The sequence below is a fragment of the Mixophyes fleayi genome, chromosome 12 (assembly GCF_038048845.1).
Source record: "Mixophyes fleayi isolate aMixFle1 chromosome 12, aMixFle1.hap1, whole genome shotgun sequence".
Taxonomy (NCBI): Eukaryota; Metazoa; Chordata; class Amphibia; order Anura; family Limnodynastidae; genus Mixophyes; species Mixophyes fleayi.
The window spans coordinates 27472607-27489637 of record NC_134413.1 but is presented as its reverse complement, the minus strand read 5'-3'; the positions used below and the strand labels follow the sequence as shown (position 1 = coordinate 27489637).

The 17031-nt window shown below is 39.4% G+C and overlaps 1 protein-coding gene across 7 annotated transcripts in view; it reads left to right on the top strand.

The window, feature by feature from the left end:
• Positions 1–17031, top strand: part of SLC8A3 (solute carrier family 8 member A3) — a 244229-nt gene that overhangs the window by 87179 nt on the left and 140019 nt on the right. For 5 of the 7 annotated variants that reach the window (XM_075191824.1, XM_075191822.1, XM_075191826.1 and 2 more), the window contains exon 2: positions 2463–4289. The exons of 1 other annotated variant lie outside the window; for it this stretch is intronic. In XM_075191824.1, coding sequence (XP_075047925.1) covers positions 2524–4289 — 1766 coding nt within the window. In that variant the 5' untranslated portion in view covers positions 2463–2523. Of the gene's footprint in view, positions 1–2462; positions 4290–14512; positions 14809–17031 lie in introns of those variants that run through there. One more of the 7 variants, XM_075191829.1, reaches the window with a different exon arrangement.

The window sequence follows — 17031 nt, the reverse complement described above, 5'->3', positions numbered from 1 at the left end:
TTATGAACAGATTGGTTATAATAAATAACAATCACAAATAAATAAAAAAAATATAAATATATATATATATATATATATATATATATATATATATATATAAAATCTACATTTATTTATATAACACCAGAAAATTCCGTAGTGCTTTCAATTGGGAGGAAACAGAGTTATAAAATAATACTGGCTAATACAGGCAGACAGACAGCTAAGAGGGCACTGCTCACAGGCTTATAATCTATGGGATATAAAATGTCTGAACTGTGTCATCATGCCACAGATGGTGAAGCCAACCACGTCTTGTGCTGGCTCAGCATCGGGGAGAATGTCAGACTCTTCAGGGAGTGAGGGAGATCACCCCTATATCAGGGAGTCTCCCTGACATTCAGGGAGAGTTGGCAAGTATGGTTTTCATACTTACCTACATTTAAAAAAATGATTTCAGGGAGTTTGTCCAAGCATTACCCAGGCTTTAGGCATAGCACTGCTAAAGAGAGAGCATCCTGTATCTAGTGCCTCCCAGGAGTATATATCTATAGCCTCACAGGGGCATTTGCAGCACCATCAAATGCTACATCCCCTCTTTCTGCCTCTTTCTCGCTCCCTCTCCTCCTTTCTCTCCTCTCAGCCTGTCACCCCCATTTGTCTCTCTCATACTGAGAAGAAACCAAGAGGAGGTGTGCTACAAGAAAATGGCATCTGCTCTCCAGCACACCAATGTAGTCATTAGTATTTCTTCTCCCCTTTATTTCCTCTGTGGTGGCTCCGACCACCACTCTTCACTCTCACAGGGCCTCAGGGAGATTGCTAGTTGCTCGCAGGAGTCCAGGAGATCATCCACTATTTCGGGAAAATCGAAAATATATGTCATTCCTTCCAACAGTCCCGGTTTGCAGGGCCAGGACAGGGCATAGCAAAAAGTGGGTGGTGGTTTGCCCAGATTTGACCATTCATTGGCGGAGTTTGTCCCGCTTTATGGATTTTAAATATTAGAAGGTATGAAGTATATTCTATTCCTCAATCTATTAATCTATCTAATAGGCATTGAGGGCCTGTCAGCACCTGAGATTCTCATTTGGTGTGAACATTTAAGTTTATAGTTAGTTGTTCACTTAAATTGTAACGTCTCTTAGATAAATAGTTGATAATGGTAATGCTATAATTTAGATACCTTTCAACTAGTTTTCCTTTCCAGTGTCACTGCATACAAAATGGCTGCTCCCAGCAAGCCTGCTATGTAATATTGGGACTAGATATCTTTTTGTTGAATGTAAACACTAATAACAGGTTAAATGTATCAAAGTGTAGTTTAATTTCTACATTTGGTAGCCTGAAAAATAAATATGTAAAGAAATAAATGCCTCAATAAGCACCAGCCGGTAATGTCCTGAGCAGCCTATGTAAGCCTACTTGTATAGATGCAGTATAAGATGGCTGACAGGAGTACGGGATGAGGCTGCTTGAGATACTCTATTCAATTAGTTGGCTTACTGATCAATACTATTGTCCATTACTACAATAATTGACTGTCAAAGCCTCTGGGTACAGAGGAGAAGACACCGCTCATTGAAGTTTAATCAGATCGCTTAGTAACATTAATTGTGTGTCATTGACCCCAAGGAGGAAGGCTGTCATCAGAAAATATTTCAGTGAGGATGTATGTTGATCAACTTATAGCACTATTTTCAGCTAAATAAATGATAACATTGTTCTTGGAGTACACGGAAGTTGAACATGCGATAATAGATAGTACAAAGCTCAATTTATAAAATAGTTATTGCTAGCTGATATTAAGACTGAATAGAGTGCAAGTTCTGATATTATCACTTATAATCGGTGAGTTCTGATGTCATCACTTGTGTATTATGAGAAATAAATTATATGGATATTTGAAGTCACATAGCATTTATGTGCCTTACAGCCTCATAATTTTATATGGACACAGAACTATTCACTAAATTATAATATCCATTTAATTTGTAGTAGGGTAAATTATATACTTGTACTTATCGTTGTTGTTATCCTGTTTTTGGAAGGCGTATGTATTGGTGGTTACCAGTGATAATAGAGACTTCCTCTGCCTACTATGTCCTGACTACTTGACCTCCACTTTTATACATTTACATGGTCATGAAACGCACTTGTGGCTATTATAAGCCGTATAATTTACACCAGTAGTGCTTTATGTACATATATCTATGTTACCTCTCATTACAGTTTGGTTATTAAAATGGGTTATACCATATTCCTCATACTGCAGTATAGCAAACTTATTTTTATTGGCAAGTAATTTATCTACAGCGCACATCTTACTATATATTAGTAGCTAGTCCTAGACATTCCCAGACACCATCCAGTGTTATTATGTTGTTTCTGAATGTGTGTGGTCAGATGCTCTTTAAATTTGAAATGCCAATGTTGGATCCCCAGATAATATTCAAATCTAACTTGCTTTTTGTTTCTTCTAGAGTCCTGTCCTATCTGTGAGGAGGATTATTTGGATTTATAGTTCCCAGATAATATTTATGTATGGCTTGGCTAAAGTTGCAGCCTCTTGCATCGACTTTTCTCCACTTTGGACTTATTACCTTCATCTTGTTTATTCAAAGTCTTAATGTCCATGCTGTTGCCACAGGGCATCCCCCAACTACTGGACAAAACAACAACTGCTCAGGTTCCTTTGAATGTAAAGAAGGTGTTATTTTACCAATATGGTACCCAGAGAATCCATCCCTGGGGGATAAAATCGCCAGAGTCATTGTGTACTTTGTGGCAATGATCTACATGTTTCTCGGAGTGTCCATCATTGCAGATCGGTTTATGGCCTCAATAGAGGTCATAACATCGCAGGAACGGGAAATCATAATAAAAAAGCCTAATGGAGAGACCTCTACAACAACTATTCGTGTCTGGAATGAGACTGTCTCCAACTTAACCCTGATGGCACTTGGCTCTTCTGCCCCTGAAATCCTTTTGTCTCTGATTGAGGTGTGTGGACATGGGTTTGTAGCTGGAGATCTTGGACCATCAACCATTGTTGGAAGTGCAGCCTTTAACATGTTCATCATTATTGCTATATGCGTCTACGTCATACCCGATGGAGAAGTTAGAAAGATAAAGCATCTTCGAGTATTTTTTGTGACGGCAGCATGGAGCATCTTTGCATATATATGGTTGTATATGATTCTTGCGGTCTTCTCTCCTGGAGTGGTCCAAGTATGGGAAGGTTTGCTAACATTATTTTTTTTCCCTGTATGTGTCGTCCTTGCCTGGGTGGCAGACAGACGTCTTCTCTTCTACAAATATATGCACAAAAAGTATCGGACAGACAAACATAGAGCAATTATGATTGAAACAGAAGCAGAACATCCAAAAGGGATTGAAATGGATGGCAAGGTTATGAATTCTCATTTTTTAGATGGAAATCTTTTAAACATGGATGGTAAAGAAGTAGATGAATCTCGTAGAGATATGATTAGGATCCTTAAAGATTTAAAGCAAAAACACCCAGAGAAGGACTTGGATCAGTTAGTAGAAATGGCAAACTACTATGCTTTATCACATCAGCAGAAGAGCAGAGCTTTCTACCGAATACAAGCCACTAGAATGATGACTGGAGCAGGCAATATACTGAAGAAACATGCTGCCGAGCAGTCCAAAAGAAGTTCCAGCTTGCAGGACCTATGCTTGGATGAATCTGAAGAGTTTGTGTCTAAGATATATTTTGATCCATGTTCCTATCAATGTCTTGAAAATTGCGGTGCTGTCTTGTTGACCGTTGTGAGAAAAGGTGGTGACATCTCCAAGACTTTGGTTTTGGACTATAAAACTGAAGATGGTTCTGCAAATGCGGGCGCTGACTATGAGTTCACAGAAGGAACCTTAATTTTCAAGTCTGGAGAGACCCAAAAGGAGTTCTCAGTTGGGATTATTGATGATGACATCTTTGAAGAAGATGAACATTTCTTTGTGAGGCTCAGCAACATAAGAATAGCTGATGCACAAGAACCAGTGGAACCCCATAGTTTTAGCTACCCAAAAGCAGTTTTGGTCTCCCCCTATGTGGCATCAGTTACTATCTTGGATGATGACCATGCTGGGATATTTACATTTGAATGTGATATCATACGTGTTAGTGAAAGCATCGGTGTGATGGAGGTTAAAGTCCTTAGGACATCTGGTGCCCGGGGCACTGTCATAGTCCCATTTAGGACAGTTGAAGGGACAGCAAAAGGTGGGGGAGAAGATTTTGAAGATGCGTATGGCGAACTGGAATTTAAAAATGATGAAACTGTGTAAGTCAAATTTATTTATTCTTGTAATTTGGTCTTGTCATTTACTTATTCCTGAAATCAAAATGGGCAAACTCAATTTCCCAAATACATTTATTGCTATATATTGCTAATTACATTTGAAGCTGCAAACATTTGGTCTATTATAGTGATTCCTTTGCAATGATTAAAAATCTACTACTCTCATGGGTATTAACTGGCCAATGTATGCTTGACAATAATGGGAGCTAATAGCTGGCCACAGATAGCAGTAATTTGTAATACAGGATAAATGATAAATGATTCTAATCAATGCAAATGAGAGTAATTATCATTGAAATAATGTACCCTCTACTGTAAAATATAAGGATATCCAGTCGTTCAGTCTCCGGCGAGATGATCCTTAACCATATAAAATCACAAGGCTGTGATCCAATTTGCCAAATATATATATATATATATATATATATATATATATATATATATATATATATAAAAATATATATATAAAAAAAAAGAGAGGGGAAGAGATGAAAATATATAAATAGGATGGACGTCTCATCATGTCTTACAATTACTTTATCACATTGCAGTTTACTTGCCTTATGGAACTTGGAATTGAACTGATGTATAACATTTTTAGATAACAACCCAGTTCTGATCCAAAGGTTCTGTTGAGTTGCGTTACATTCCATTCACTATGAAAGGAGCACTAAATTAAGTGGAAATATAAATCATGGGAAATAGTGTGCATACGCCAAGGCTTTATATTATTAACATGTCAATTCTATGTGCATGAGAACTCTGATTTACATGGGGAGGAATTATCCTTCCTCCCATCTCCCATAGCAATGTCTCCAATGCAGCAAAGCACAGATGCCAGCAAAAGTGCAATCCCTGATTCAATCTCAATTTGGAGTTAATACACTTTCATCCATGGGAAAAACCAATCCAATTTAGGATCACTCCTCATTGACATGAGGCCCACTGGGAAGGGTCCTTTTACAAGATCAAAAACTGGTTTCACCTCAACACTTTTACCAATAATCAATTCTCCTCACTTTGGCAGAAAACCACTCGGGGAAAGCAATGTATAATGGAAACATATTGATGTTATGATGATTGTGGGTAGTATAGTTGTAACACTCATTCAATATTATTCAAAGGAATTCGGCATCCTTTATTAATGACCACAATCCAATAAAAGTCCTTTTGAATTTTCTCTTATGATAGATGTTTCACCCCTCCCCGTCCCTATACGTTTTACAACTCAATGGGAATTCCCTATTTAGCTGAATAATTCTGGTTGCTTTTTGACAATTATCTCTGTAGAGAATATATAATGTATATTTTACTATAAGAAAATCACTTTAACCCTTTTAGTGCAAAGTTAAGTATTTTTTTCTCTTTATATGTCACAGAAAAGAAACAATTGGTCTGCTTTTTTCTTAATAACTGTGATCAGATACATGATAATAATTTACTTAAAAAACAGACATTGATCTGCTATTCAGACATTGGCCAACCAAGCAATGGTTTAAGAATTTTTGGATTCTCCATGTCTTCAATAGCTCAGGTGGATGAAACCGATCCTTTGCCCTTTAGCGCTGTGATTGGTTGATGCCGGCTCTCCACTGTCATTGGCCGCTCTGTTCCACACATCACATTTCTCACCTGTTTAGTAGCCTTCCCAAGGCTAATATAGACCTCTGGTTCTTCACCAAATGGTATTTAATTACAGTGGGTTTGACACCACTACAATTGTACATGCTGAATGATTGGCCACTCTTTTTATACAAAGCTGTATGAGTCTATGTTAGCATTCTGTTGGTTATTTAATCTAGTAAAGAAAGTGCACATTCAGTGATTTACAGAAAACTTCCAGTGGTCTTATGACCACGGCAAACATACATTGCAGTTTACTAAAAGATGGAATCATCATATCTGCTTTAATTTTTTAACCCAATTCCATATCGCACATTATAAGTCAACGTTTTGGTCCTACCTTTGGACCTTTGTCAAGACAACCACATAGAACAACAGAAAGGCAGATATTAAAAAAAAATCATGTTTCCTGAGATCTTATGCAATCCTAGATTGTCTTCAGCTGTGGCTCATGAGTCATTGCAAAATATATGAGGCAATGGCTCCCTTGTATTCTCTGAGGCACTCCAAACAATATTCATATCATCCTGGAACACATAACCGGAAGTACACAAATGGGTTTACACAGCAAAACACAGCGATTCTTAGGTGAGTCCCTGGGACACCTGCCTAGCAGGTGTGTATTCCCCATGAATACCTAAGACATGTACCAAGAAGGTGCAATAACGCACCTCCACTATCAAATGCACACTCTGGCAGCATGCGTTCCCATTTTTGCGCAAAGATTTGAGTCGTGTTTTGTATTGCTCATTAAAGTGTGCCTGTAGCTTACACACTGTGAAATATAACAAGGAACCGATTGCTTCTGAAATTAAGTTAATAGGGTTTTTTTGTTTTTGAACTCCGTCATTATAGGATTTTGGTATAATATAAATATATATATATATATATACATATATATATATCTCCATGTGCTACAAGGGGTTAATGACTCATGCTGCGGAGGAAGTGTCATCGAAGACCCAGAACTAGTTAGACCTCCAGCTGGCCTGCTAACACATTTTTATCTTTGACACTTTTCTGCTACCAATGCACATAAATAAACTGTTTCAACATAAGAAGGCTGCCGGGGGCTTCCATTGATCGGTGGTAGTGCTGTAGTTCCTTGTTATATTGCACATTGTTTGTGGGCCAGCTACACATTTAGTGCACCCAGTCAGCAAAATTATCTTTGACAATGTACAAAATGATTTGTGATACCTGCCACAATGTGTTCTGATCATATAACTGATTTTGTAGACAAAATGTACTGTTGGCAAATGGCGCGTCATACTAATATTTAATATAACCTATTTAGACATGATACTCTGGTGACCTTTTGTCATAGCAAAGATGTACTGTTTTCTTTTGTCAACAGTATATTTTGTCTACAAAATCAATCACAACTAACACACAACTTTTGGCAACATATCTGCTCCCTGTTGTCGACAATGGAAAACCCAGTGCATTGGTTTCTTTGGCACGGGATCAAAGCAGTTCTCTTAGGGCTGGAGAGGGTCAGGTAACTATAAAAATGTATATGGTAGGTAAAAGTATCTGTACATCAACATCATTTATTTATATAGCGCCACTAATTCCGCAGCGCTGTACAGGGAACTCATTCACATCAGTCCCTCCCCCATTGGAGCTTACAGTCTAAATACCCCAACACACACACATAGAGAGAGAGACTAAGGTCAATTTGATAGCAGCCAATTAACCTACCAGTATGTTTTTGGAATGTGGGAGGAAACCGGAGCACCCGGAGGAAACCCACACAAACACGGGGAGAACATACAAACTCGACACAGATAAGGCCATGGTCGGGAATCGAACTCATGACCTCAGTGCTGTGAGGAAGAAGTGCTAACCACGGAGCCACTGTGCCTGTACACTAGCATATTAAGTGGTAATGATCTTTGAAAATTACTATTTGGGATCTTCTCTGTGTTAGTGTTTTAAACCTGCTTTTTACTTTTGCCGGTGGGTCTTTTGGCAACGTCAATACAGTTAGCATGGTATCTATTAATAAATAGAAGTCTGGGTTCATATTCTGCGTGTGGCATCAAGTTAGTTGGCAGGCATATGACTGTTCCGGGTAAGCTCTGTTGTTTCTGTTCCCTAACACACATTCGTAATTGCCTCTCTTCTAGACAAACTAAATATTGAACACAGAGCATTGCCAAAAAGAGCGTAGTGCCTGCCAATAGAAGCTAAATGATGTCTGGAGTGAATGCTTTGATTATGATTCATCACAGCATTCAGTGTATAATCTTATCATTTTGATCGCAGCTTTTGGAAAAGTTCAGATCTTAATGAAACTTGTCATCTCCATAACCTCTTTGGTTACATTCTATTTTGTATTATTTTGTGCCTGGCTCAAGAATTCTATTGGCACTGTGTAGCTCCCTATAGTAACTTCATATATATCTTTGTCATGACAAACGTCTCTTACCTTTATTATCTTATTAATCATTGTTGGCCAAGTGTTGGCAAGTCCCTTTTGGATCAGACATTTTTACCATTGTAGAAATTGACATTTGCAGAATGAATTGGAGAACCACATGAAGTCTAGCAAATGTGAAACCCCTGCTTATACAAAACATGGCTGTTATTGTGAGAGTGGCAGGGTTCTCTTACGTGCTGCTATTGTTTTCTGCACATTGTATACCAGCCGTACAGGTGTTTGCCCCCAGGGTCAAAAATTGATACTCATGCATTCTAGTCAAATCAAGCTACTTAAGGTGTTAAAAAGGTTCTTGTCATGCATTTGGGGCTAGGCCAGGCCTCCTCAGGGGAAGAGCGTTACTTCCCGACGTAAGCGCCCTTTTTTAACGTGGTTTTGTCCACATGTCACCACCTCATCATTCTTCTCCATCACCTCATCCTTCATCTTCATCGCCACATCCTTAATCTCCATCGTCTTACTGTTCTAAAACCTCTCGATACACAACGTTTCTGCTAAACACCTTATCGCTGTGCTCAATCAGTCTTCCTTGAAGGGCAGTATTCATAACCTGCACTTTCACATCACTGCTTCTCCATACTCGTGAAAATGCGATATAAAATTGTCCATGACCAAACACAGGCTCTGGTAAATAAATACCCACACGGTCAAGAGTTTGAGCCCTCAACTGGTAAATTTAGCCTTTACTACCCCTCCCACGGGGGGAAGGGGGGATGATGGAAGTTAACTGACTTCACTATTATAATTTTTTTGTCAAATAATGTCAGTATACCAAATTTCAGGTCAATTGGATGAGCCCTTTCTGAGAAAATAGTTTTTTCCACACACACACTAACACACGCCGCTAGGCTTATATATATTAGATATATATATATATATATATATATATATATATATTCTACTATATGGACAGAAGTATTTGTCCACACCTATTAATTATTGAATTGAGGTTTTTTAATCCGACCCATTGTCAGAGGTGTATACAATTAAGCACCTAGCTATGCAGTCTTCATTTGCAAACACGTTCTGAAGAGCTCAGTGACTTCCAGCGTGGTAATGTCATAGGATGCCACCTTTGCAATAAGACGGTTCGTGAAACTTCATCCCTGCTGTATACTCCACGGCCAACTGTAAGTGATATTATTAGAAAGTGGAAGCGTTTAGGAACAACAGCAACTCAGCCATGAAGGGGAAGACCACGTAAAATCACAGAGCGGGGTCAACATCTGCTAAGGCGCATGGTGCGTAAGAGTCACCAATGTTCTGCTGATTCCATAGCTGAGGAGTTCTGAACTTCCACTGTGTTACCGGTGCTGGTAGTTACAGGTCTGATAGTCAAAGCATGCCTGTACACGACCAGATGCTGAGTCTACTAGGTTCAGAATAAGGAGGCAAGACACGATGTAGTTCTTCAATACTTCAATGATTGATAAAACATATTATATATATATATATATATATATATATATATATATATATATATATATATATATATATATATACAGATGATGATATGCAGATGTCAATTAGCCACGGCGGAGCGTGACAAGGTGATAACCATAATAGCAGTCTATTCACAGCACAGATGATAATATGCAGGTGTCCAATAGCCACGGCGGAACGTGACAAGGTGATAACCACAATAGCAGTCTATTCACAGCACAGATGATAATATGCAGGTGTCCAATAGCCACGGCGGAGCGTGACAAGGATAAACACAATAAAAGTCTTGTAATATGCACAAGATGATACTTGCAGCAGGGAAGTCCCAGTAGAAGTGCTCCAGCACTAAGTAGAGAACTGAAACTCATACACAGGAAAGACACAGGGTCAGGATACACAGGAGTCCGAGGAATCGGGCTAGCAACAAGCTGCACTGACAGTGAGCAGATGTCAGTGCTGAGTTTAAATAGAGCAGGTTAGAGTGCTCCGCCCTGAGGGCGAGTCATGTGATGCACAGAAAACCAGAGCAGACAGGGAAAGTAACAAAACCTGGTCAGGATTGTTACACACTGGCATTAATGTAAGCACAAAAACTGTGCGGCGGGAGCTTAATGGAATGGGTTTCCATGGCCGAGCAGCTGCATGAAAGCGTCACATTAACAAGACCAGTGCCAAGCATTGGATGGAGTGGTGTAAAGCATACGGACACTGAACTGTGGAACAGTGGAAACGTGTTCTGTGGGGTGACGAATCATGCTTCTCTGTTTGGCAGTTGGATGGCGAGTCTAGGATTAGGCCCATCCAGGAGAACGTTACCTGCCTGACTTATGCCAACTGTTAGGTATGGTGGAGGATGGATAATGGTATGGGTCTGTTTTTCAGGGTTTTGTTAGGCCCATCATGTCCAGTGAAGGCCAATCTTAATACTTCAGCATACCAAGTCATTTTGGACAATGCTATGCTTCCAACTTCGTGGCAACAGTTTGGGGAAGGCCCTTTTCTACTCCAACATGACTGTACTCCAGTGAACAAAGCAAGGATTACAAAGACATGGTTGGATGAGTTCAGTGTGGAAGAACTTGACTGGCCCACACAGAGCCCTGACCTCAACCCCATTGAATACCTTTGGGATGAACTGGAATGGAGATTGTGAGCCAGGCTCTCTTGTCCAACATCAGTGCCTGACCTCATAAATGCTCTACAGAATGAATGAACACAAATTCCCAACTTCCAAGAAGAGTGGAAACTGTTAACACTGCAAAAGGGGACCAACTCCATATTAAGGTATATGTATTTGAATACAATGTCATTACAGTCCCTGTCGGTGCAATGGTCAACCGTCCGAATACTTTTGTCCATATAGTGTTTGTATGTATATGTGTGTGTGTATGTATGTATGTATGTATGAATGTATGTATGTATGTATGTATGTATGTGTGTGTATGTGTATATATATATATATATATATATATATATATATATATATATATATATATATATATATTTATATATATATATATATATTTATAGAGAGAGAGATATCTGAAGACTAGATACACATATATGCACCGAATTACAGATTCCACCTACATTTTGTAGCTAATAGGCAACACTTTTTTTAGTATTCAACATTTTGGCTCCATGGAGAAATAAATCACTGACATCACAAAAGTTCACCAACCTTTGAAATGATTTGCGCAGATACCTGTCTTTGATCAGTTATGGAAACAGATAAAAGGTACATGCTATAATGCACTTTAGATCGCAATGTCAGCAATTTCACAGGTTTAATGATAAATTAAGATATCCAGCTAATGAATGCTCTAATCTTCACAGGAGATAATGTATCAATGCATCCTTTAGGAGTCCTATGTGTGTCTATTCTCAGACTGTCCTGTAACACGGTAGATGGAATGATTACAGAAGCACTCTATCATCTGGGTCATTTATTTTTGCCAAAACCTCTTAGCCATCCCATTTGCAGAGCTCACGATGTCTGCATAGATTCAGAGGTAACGTCCTTAAAGGCATATTATCGTCATAAATAATTCCTTCTGACATTGGGACATTAGAAGAGCCCATTGGGTATCCTATTCTTAGCTGTCCCATCGGAAAGGTTCCTGATTTGCAGAGGTAGAGTTTTGATGGTTCTGACATCTTTGCAGAATCTCCTGCAGCATCACTAAATTGATCCAAGTTAATGATAATGGGACTTAAATATGAAGCATATGAATGTATTCTAAATATTCAGGGTCTGATTCATGTTTGAAAGCAATCTAACGTACGTATGACCGTAGTCAAGTAAAAGCGGTTCTCAAGAATCGTTTCCATTTGAATCTGGGTATAAGTACGTTCCGGTTATACGTTAATTGCTGTATGCAGGTAGACCGAACACACTGCAGGATACACACAATACATATGTGCAATATCAAGTCCCATCGGAACGCGTGCAAGAGAAATACTATTAAATTAATTATTATTATTATCATTTATTTGTTGGGCGCCACAAGGTTTCTGCAGCGCCGTACATAGTACAAACAGTAAACCATACAGAGTTAAACAGTTCAGAACAATAAACACAAAGTACCAATGCTTCAGAAACTCCGGGATAGACAAATGGAGTAGGGACGGAGCAGAAGAACAGGTATGGAGACACGAGGGAAGAAGTGTCCTGCTCAAACAAGCTTACATCCTATGGGAGGGTGGACGAAACAGACACGAGAGGGAGCGGTGGTGCCAGGGGAGAGAGGGAAGAGCGAGCAGAGTAGATGAGGGGTTATGTTAGCAACTCTTCATACTGTAATCATTAATAAAAATACATTATACATATATATATATATTTTTTATTTTTTTTATTTATTTTTTTACATGAAATACATAAATCATGATGTTCTTAACACGTACCGTACAGAAAATGCGTTTTTATAGTTTCTCTTGTAAACACATGTTTCAGCATGCGTAAGTGCAGTCATCACTATCAGTCTGCACTTATTCCTGCCCTGTAGCTGTGATGTGGCTAAAAAACAATTACCTAAGAAATGCCCAGAGCTCAACCTTTGCACGCCCTTATGACACCATTCTGTCTTTCAAGAAGTAGGCAGTGGGAAGTATCATTTGCATTTCGACTAGACTTGAATGTAATTGCGTTCACTGGGGTAAAGTCTGTTTCTGAGATAAAGGGGTTATTGCTGGCAGTAACGCCTGCAATGTGCAAAGGCTCGGCCATTTATTCTCTTTATCAAATTTTGCAGCGGTACTCTCTGTAGAGATGCTCACTGACCCCCGTGAACTGGTTTTTGTTTTGGTTTTGGATCTGGATTAGCTTCGTGTTTTAGTTTTGGTTTTGACAAAATCACCCTCGTGTTTTTTGGTTTTGGATTTTTTACAAAAAATCCTAAAATATGCTAAAATCACATAATTTTGCACTTTTTTTTTCCCTACATTATTATTAACCTCAATAACACTAATTTCAAGTCATTTGCAGTCAGTTTTGACCACCTCACAGATCACAATATTATTTTCATACACTTTTGGACAAATACTGCAGCGACCTGGCTGGATGGTAAGCGACAGAGCAATGACACAAACACACGGCTGTTCCCAGTACATCTAGGACACATTGGCACACAGCAGTGTCAGAAAAGAAAAATGAGGGTCCGCCCCCCCTCCCACCCTCCGTTATGTCAGATCTTAAAAAGGAATTCAAAAACGCGAGTTCCGACGACGCAACAGTGACGTTTTGCCTCGTTTTCGATCTCGGCTCGGTACTCGGATCCCCTAAGTTCGGGTGTGTTCGGTTCTCGATGAACCGAGCCTGAGCATCTCTAAGCAGTGAAAGTTTCATAGCAGCGAAAAGTCATTGAAAAATTTAAAGTAGTCTTATTTTGCAGAGTTTACTTGGTAAATTTATGCACCTTCCTCAACCTGAACTGTGCTGGCTGCTAATAATGAAGATGAACATGTTTGCAGAGCCGTAACTTAGAATTCTAGTGCCTGGGGCGAAAAAGACAAATACCGCTCCCCTAGCCTTCAATTTTTACCAAATGAACTTAAAATATTCCTAAATTGCGCCCCCCTTCAGCGTTGCGCCCTGGGCGGTCGCCCCTGTCGCACAGCCCTAGTTACGGCCCTGCATGTTTGCACTTAGCTTTTCTGTTGCTTAGTTAAGTAATCAGTTGTATCTAAATTGTCTGTTTTAAAGGTCCAATACTATTGCTTTAGGGCATGCTAGAAACACCTCATTGTAAGTGGATGGAATCCGTGGTCTGTGTTCCATAGACTGCCCCTACTTTGGATGAAATGTCTGTGTTCATTCATAAACAAACAACTGGTGATTTTATTTCAGTTCACATTTGGAAAGGACTTAGAGTTTGCTAATCAATGCCAAGCTTGTCATAAGTACACATTTAGTGTCTGCATTGTTTACCTAGATCAATTCATTGCCTCAGCTTGTGTAAACATTGCAATTGTGAAGCTTTATTTAAAACATGACATTTCTGGTGCCTCCAGAAGCTAGCATCCTCTGTTTGTGACAAAACACATTGCCCCCTTAAAAATAGTATCAATCACAACCATCATGGTCTGGTTCAATAGCCAGGATCAGCTTTCAATATCTCCTTCATTTATAAAACTCCATGATGGATGTGGGCGGCTGCTCTTTCTCACAAATGAATAACCCTTTCCTGAGTTTTGTCCTTTGGATGGTTGCGGGTGATGGTATTTTCTCAGCTGAAATGTAATACACATTCAGGAACTGCTCTGAAGACAGAATGTTAATCCCATACTCCCATGGCAGGGCTGAGGAGTACAGCAGACAGGCATGTGTTGGATTGCAGTGTTCCCTCTGGAACTAGCAGAATCCAGGATGGAATGGCTGCTTGTCTACTGTTAACAGCGGCCCGCTGGATGTCACATGCCAAAAGCACTATGTCATCAGTATCGCTTCCTTATTCCCTCATGAACATTTTATGGGAACCTTTAACCAGTGCAGTGAGTACTTGTTGTACCAATGTCCTTAAACAAGACTTGTAGGATTGATGGGCCTATTTATCGAAGTGTGAAAGCTATATTGCTGTGTGTTTCCACCAGTGTTTTAATTTCGCTGTATAGATCAAGGGGGCTATTGCTGGCAATAACGCCTGCAATGGGCAAAGGATTGCCCGTTTATTCTCTTTTTATCAAATTTTGCAGTGGTACTCTCTGGGGGACTGGTGGACATTATATACTTTATATTTGATAATTACAGCTAGATTTTTATATGGAAGAACATTTAAAAAAAAATTCTTGGCGTAATAGCAGTGAAAATGGAATATCAAACCAAACTTCCATAGCTTTCAGCATGCCAGTTGAGCCGATTTATGGCGCACTAACTGCAGATGTGTGTGGCACCCAGAGCCGGATTTAGACCTCATGGGGGCAAGATACTGGTTTGGGGCCGCCTCCCTGAAAAAATCCATAGCACTATAGTTTTTTAGCATAACATATACCCCTATTCAGGGGCTTGCTGGCAGACTTTAACCTGGGGGGGCAAGCATATAGCACTGGTCCATAAGTAGTGTCCCATTTTTAAAGGGTGGTCTCACCGCGGGCCCTGGGAGGGCCCTCTGGGGACCGCTGGGCCCTAGGCAATTGCCTAGTTTGGCTAGTGGTAAATCCGGCCCTGGTGGCACCCACTTACCACGGTGAGAGAGATACCTCCCAGCAGTCGGGACAAAAGTCCTTAAAAGTACCTAAAATCAGAACTGTCCCACTTAAATCAGGGTTTGGGTATATGCCCTGTCACTTAAATGCATAACCCACAATTGTCCCTATTGAAGGCAACCAAATCCCCAAATATTTATTTCATCTCTGTACTCTAGTATAAATCTCCATTGACTACGGCTCTTAAATTTCCCCAGTAACAATTTCCATCAAACCAAAATTTCTGATTTCTCATAATTTAGAGTTCGGCTCAGTCCAAATGAATAGGATAAATGGGGATACGTTCTTATATCTGTTGTAAACTTCAGGTCACATCTGCCTTTGGTCCACTATAGCGGAAGATCCACCAAAAGAATTCCATTTATGGCATCTGGGTAGAAGAGGGGTGGGCTCAACCAGTTGGGTAGTGAGGGGGGGGGGGGTTTGATCAACTATTGGTAGTGTAATATGTACCAGTGGAAACATTTTATATTTTATATTTATTTCTTTTTGTCTTCATTTGGTATATCATTTGAAAAATGGCTATGGGTCTCACCTAATGTGATATTTGCAGTAAACTCATTAATGTGTTAAAAAGTTGCAGTTTCCAAAGGTTTTGTTTGGCTCTTAAATTTAACATAACTATACAAATAAACAAAAATAATAAGTAAATAATAAAAATAAATACTAGCTATAGCTAAGCTTTGTATGATTAGACTATTGACTTGTTCTGATTGTGGCTGTGCAGGGTAAATTGTATTGCCTGCTAACTTCTATTTTAATAAGTGTAGAAACTATTTGTATACTTGTCAATAGTCACAATTGTTGCCAAGCTTTTTTGATTTTAGGAAACCCCAAGTCATTGTGGTCTAACCTGACATGAGTATGGCTGCTCCCAAAATAGGCACAGATGGAGCAGATAGAGGCGTGAATTGGGGTATAGTTTTGGCCTTTTTGGTTTTATTTATGCTAATCTTAGCTATCCCCATCTGGCCATTTAAATTCCTGGACACATGCGAATATCACAAATCATGTAATTGAGGCCCCTATCCTGCCCACTACACTAGGAAGTGGACTGGAGGTGGTAGGGTGGCCTGCTTTTCTGGGAGTACAACCTGAATTCAGGGGCCTCCCGGACAATATGGGAGAGTAGGCAAGTATGCTCAAAGGGCTGAGACTGAAATTATATGTGCTTATTTCTTATTAAATACACTTTCTTAAAACATTATCTTAAAGGTGGTCTTCATACCTGTCAGTATTGCTTGTTGGAAGATCAGCGCAATTAATGTCATACCCTAAAATCCATCCAAGCCATTTTTGCAAGTTCACGCGGCTTTTGATCAACTACATCTCATTTGGCCACTATTATTATTATTATTACCATTTATAGCATATACCATTTATAGCATATTTATACCATACAGCAGCACTAATTCCGCAGCGCTGTACAGAGAACTCACTCACATCAGTCCCCATTGTAGCTTACAGTCTAAATTCTCTAATACACACTAAGGTCAATTTGTTAGCAGCCAA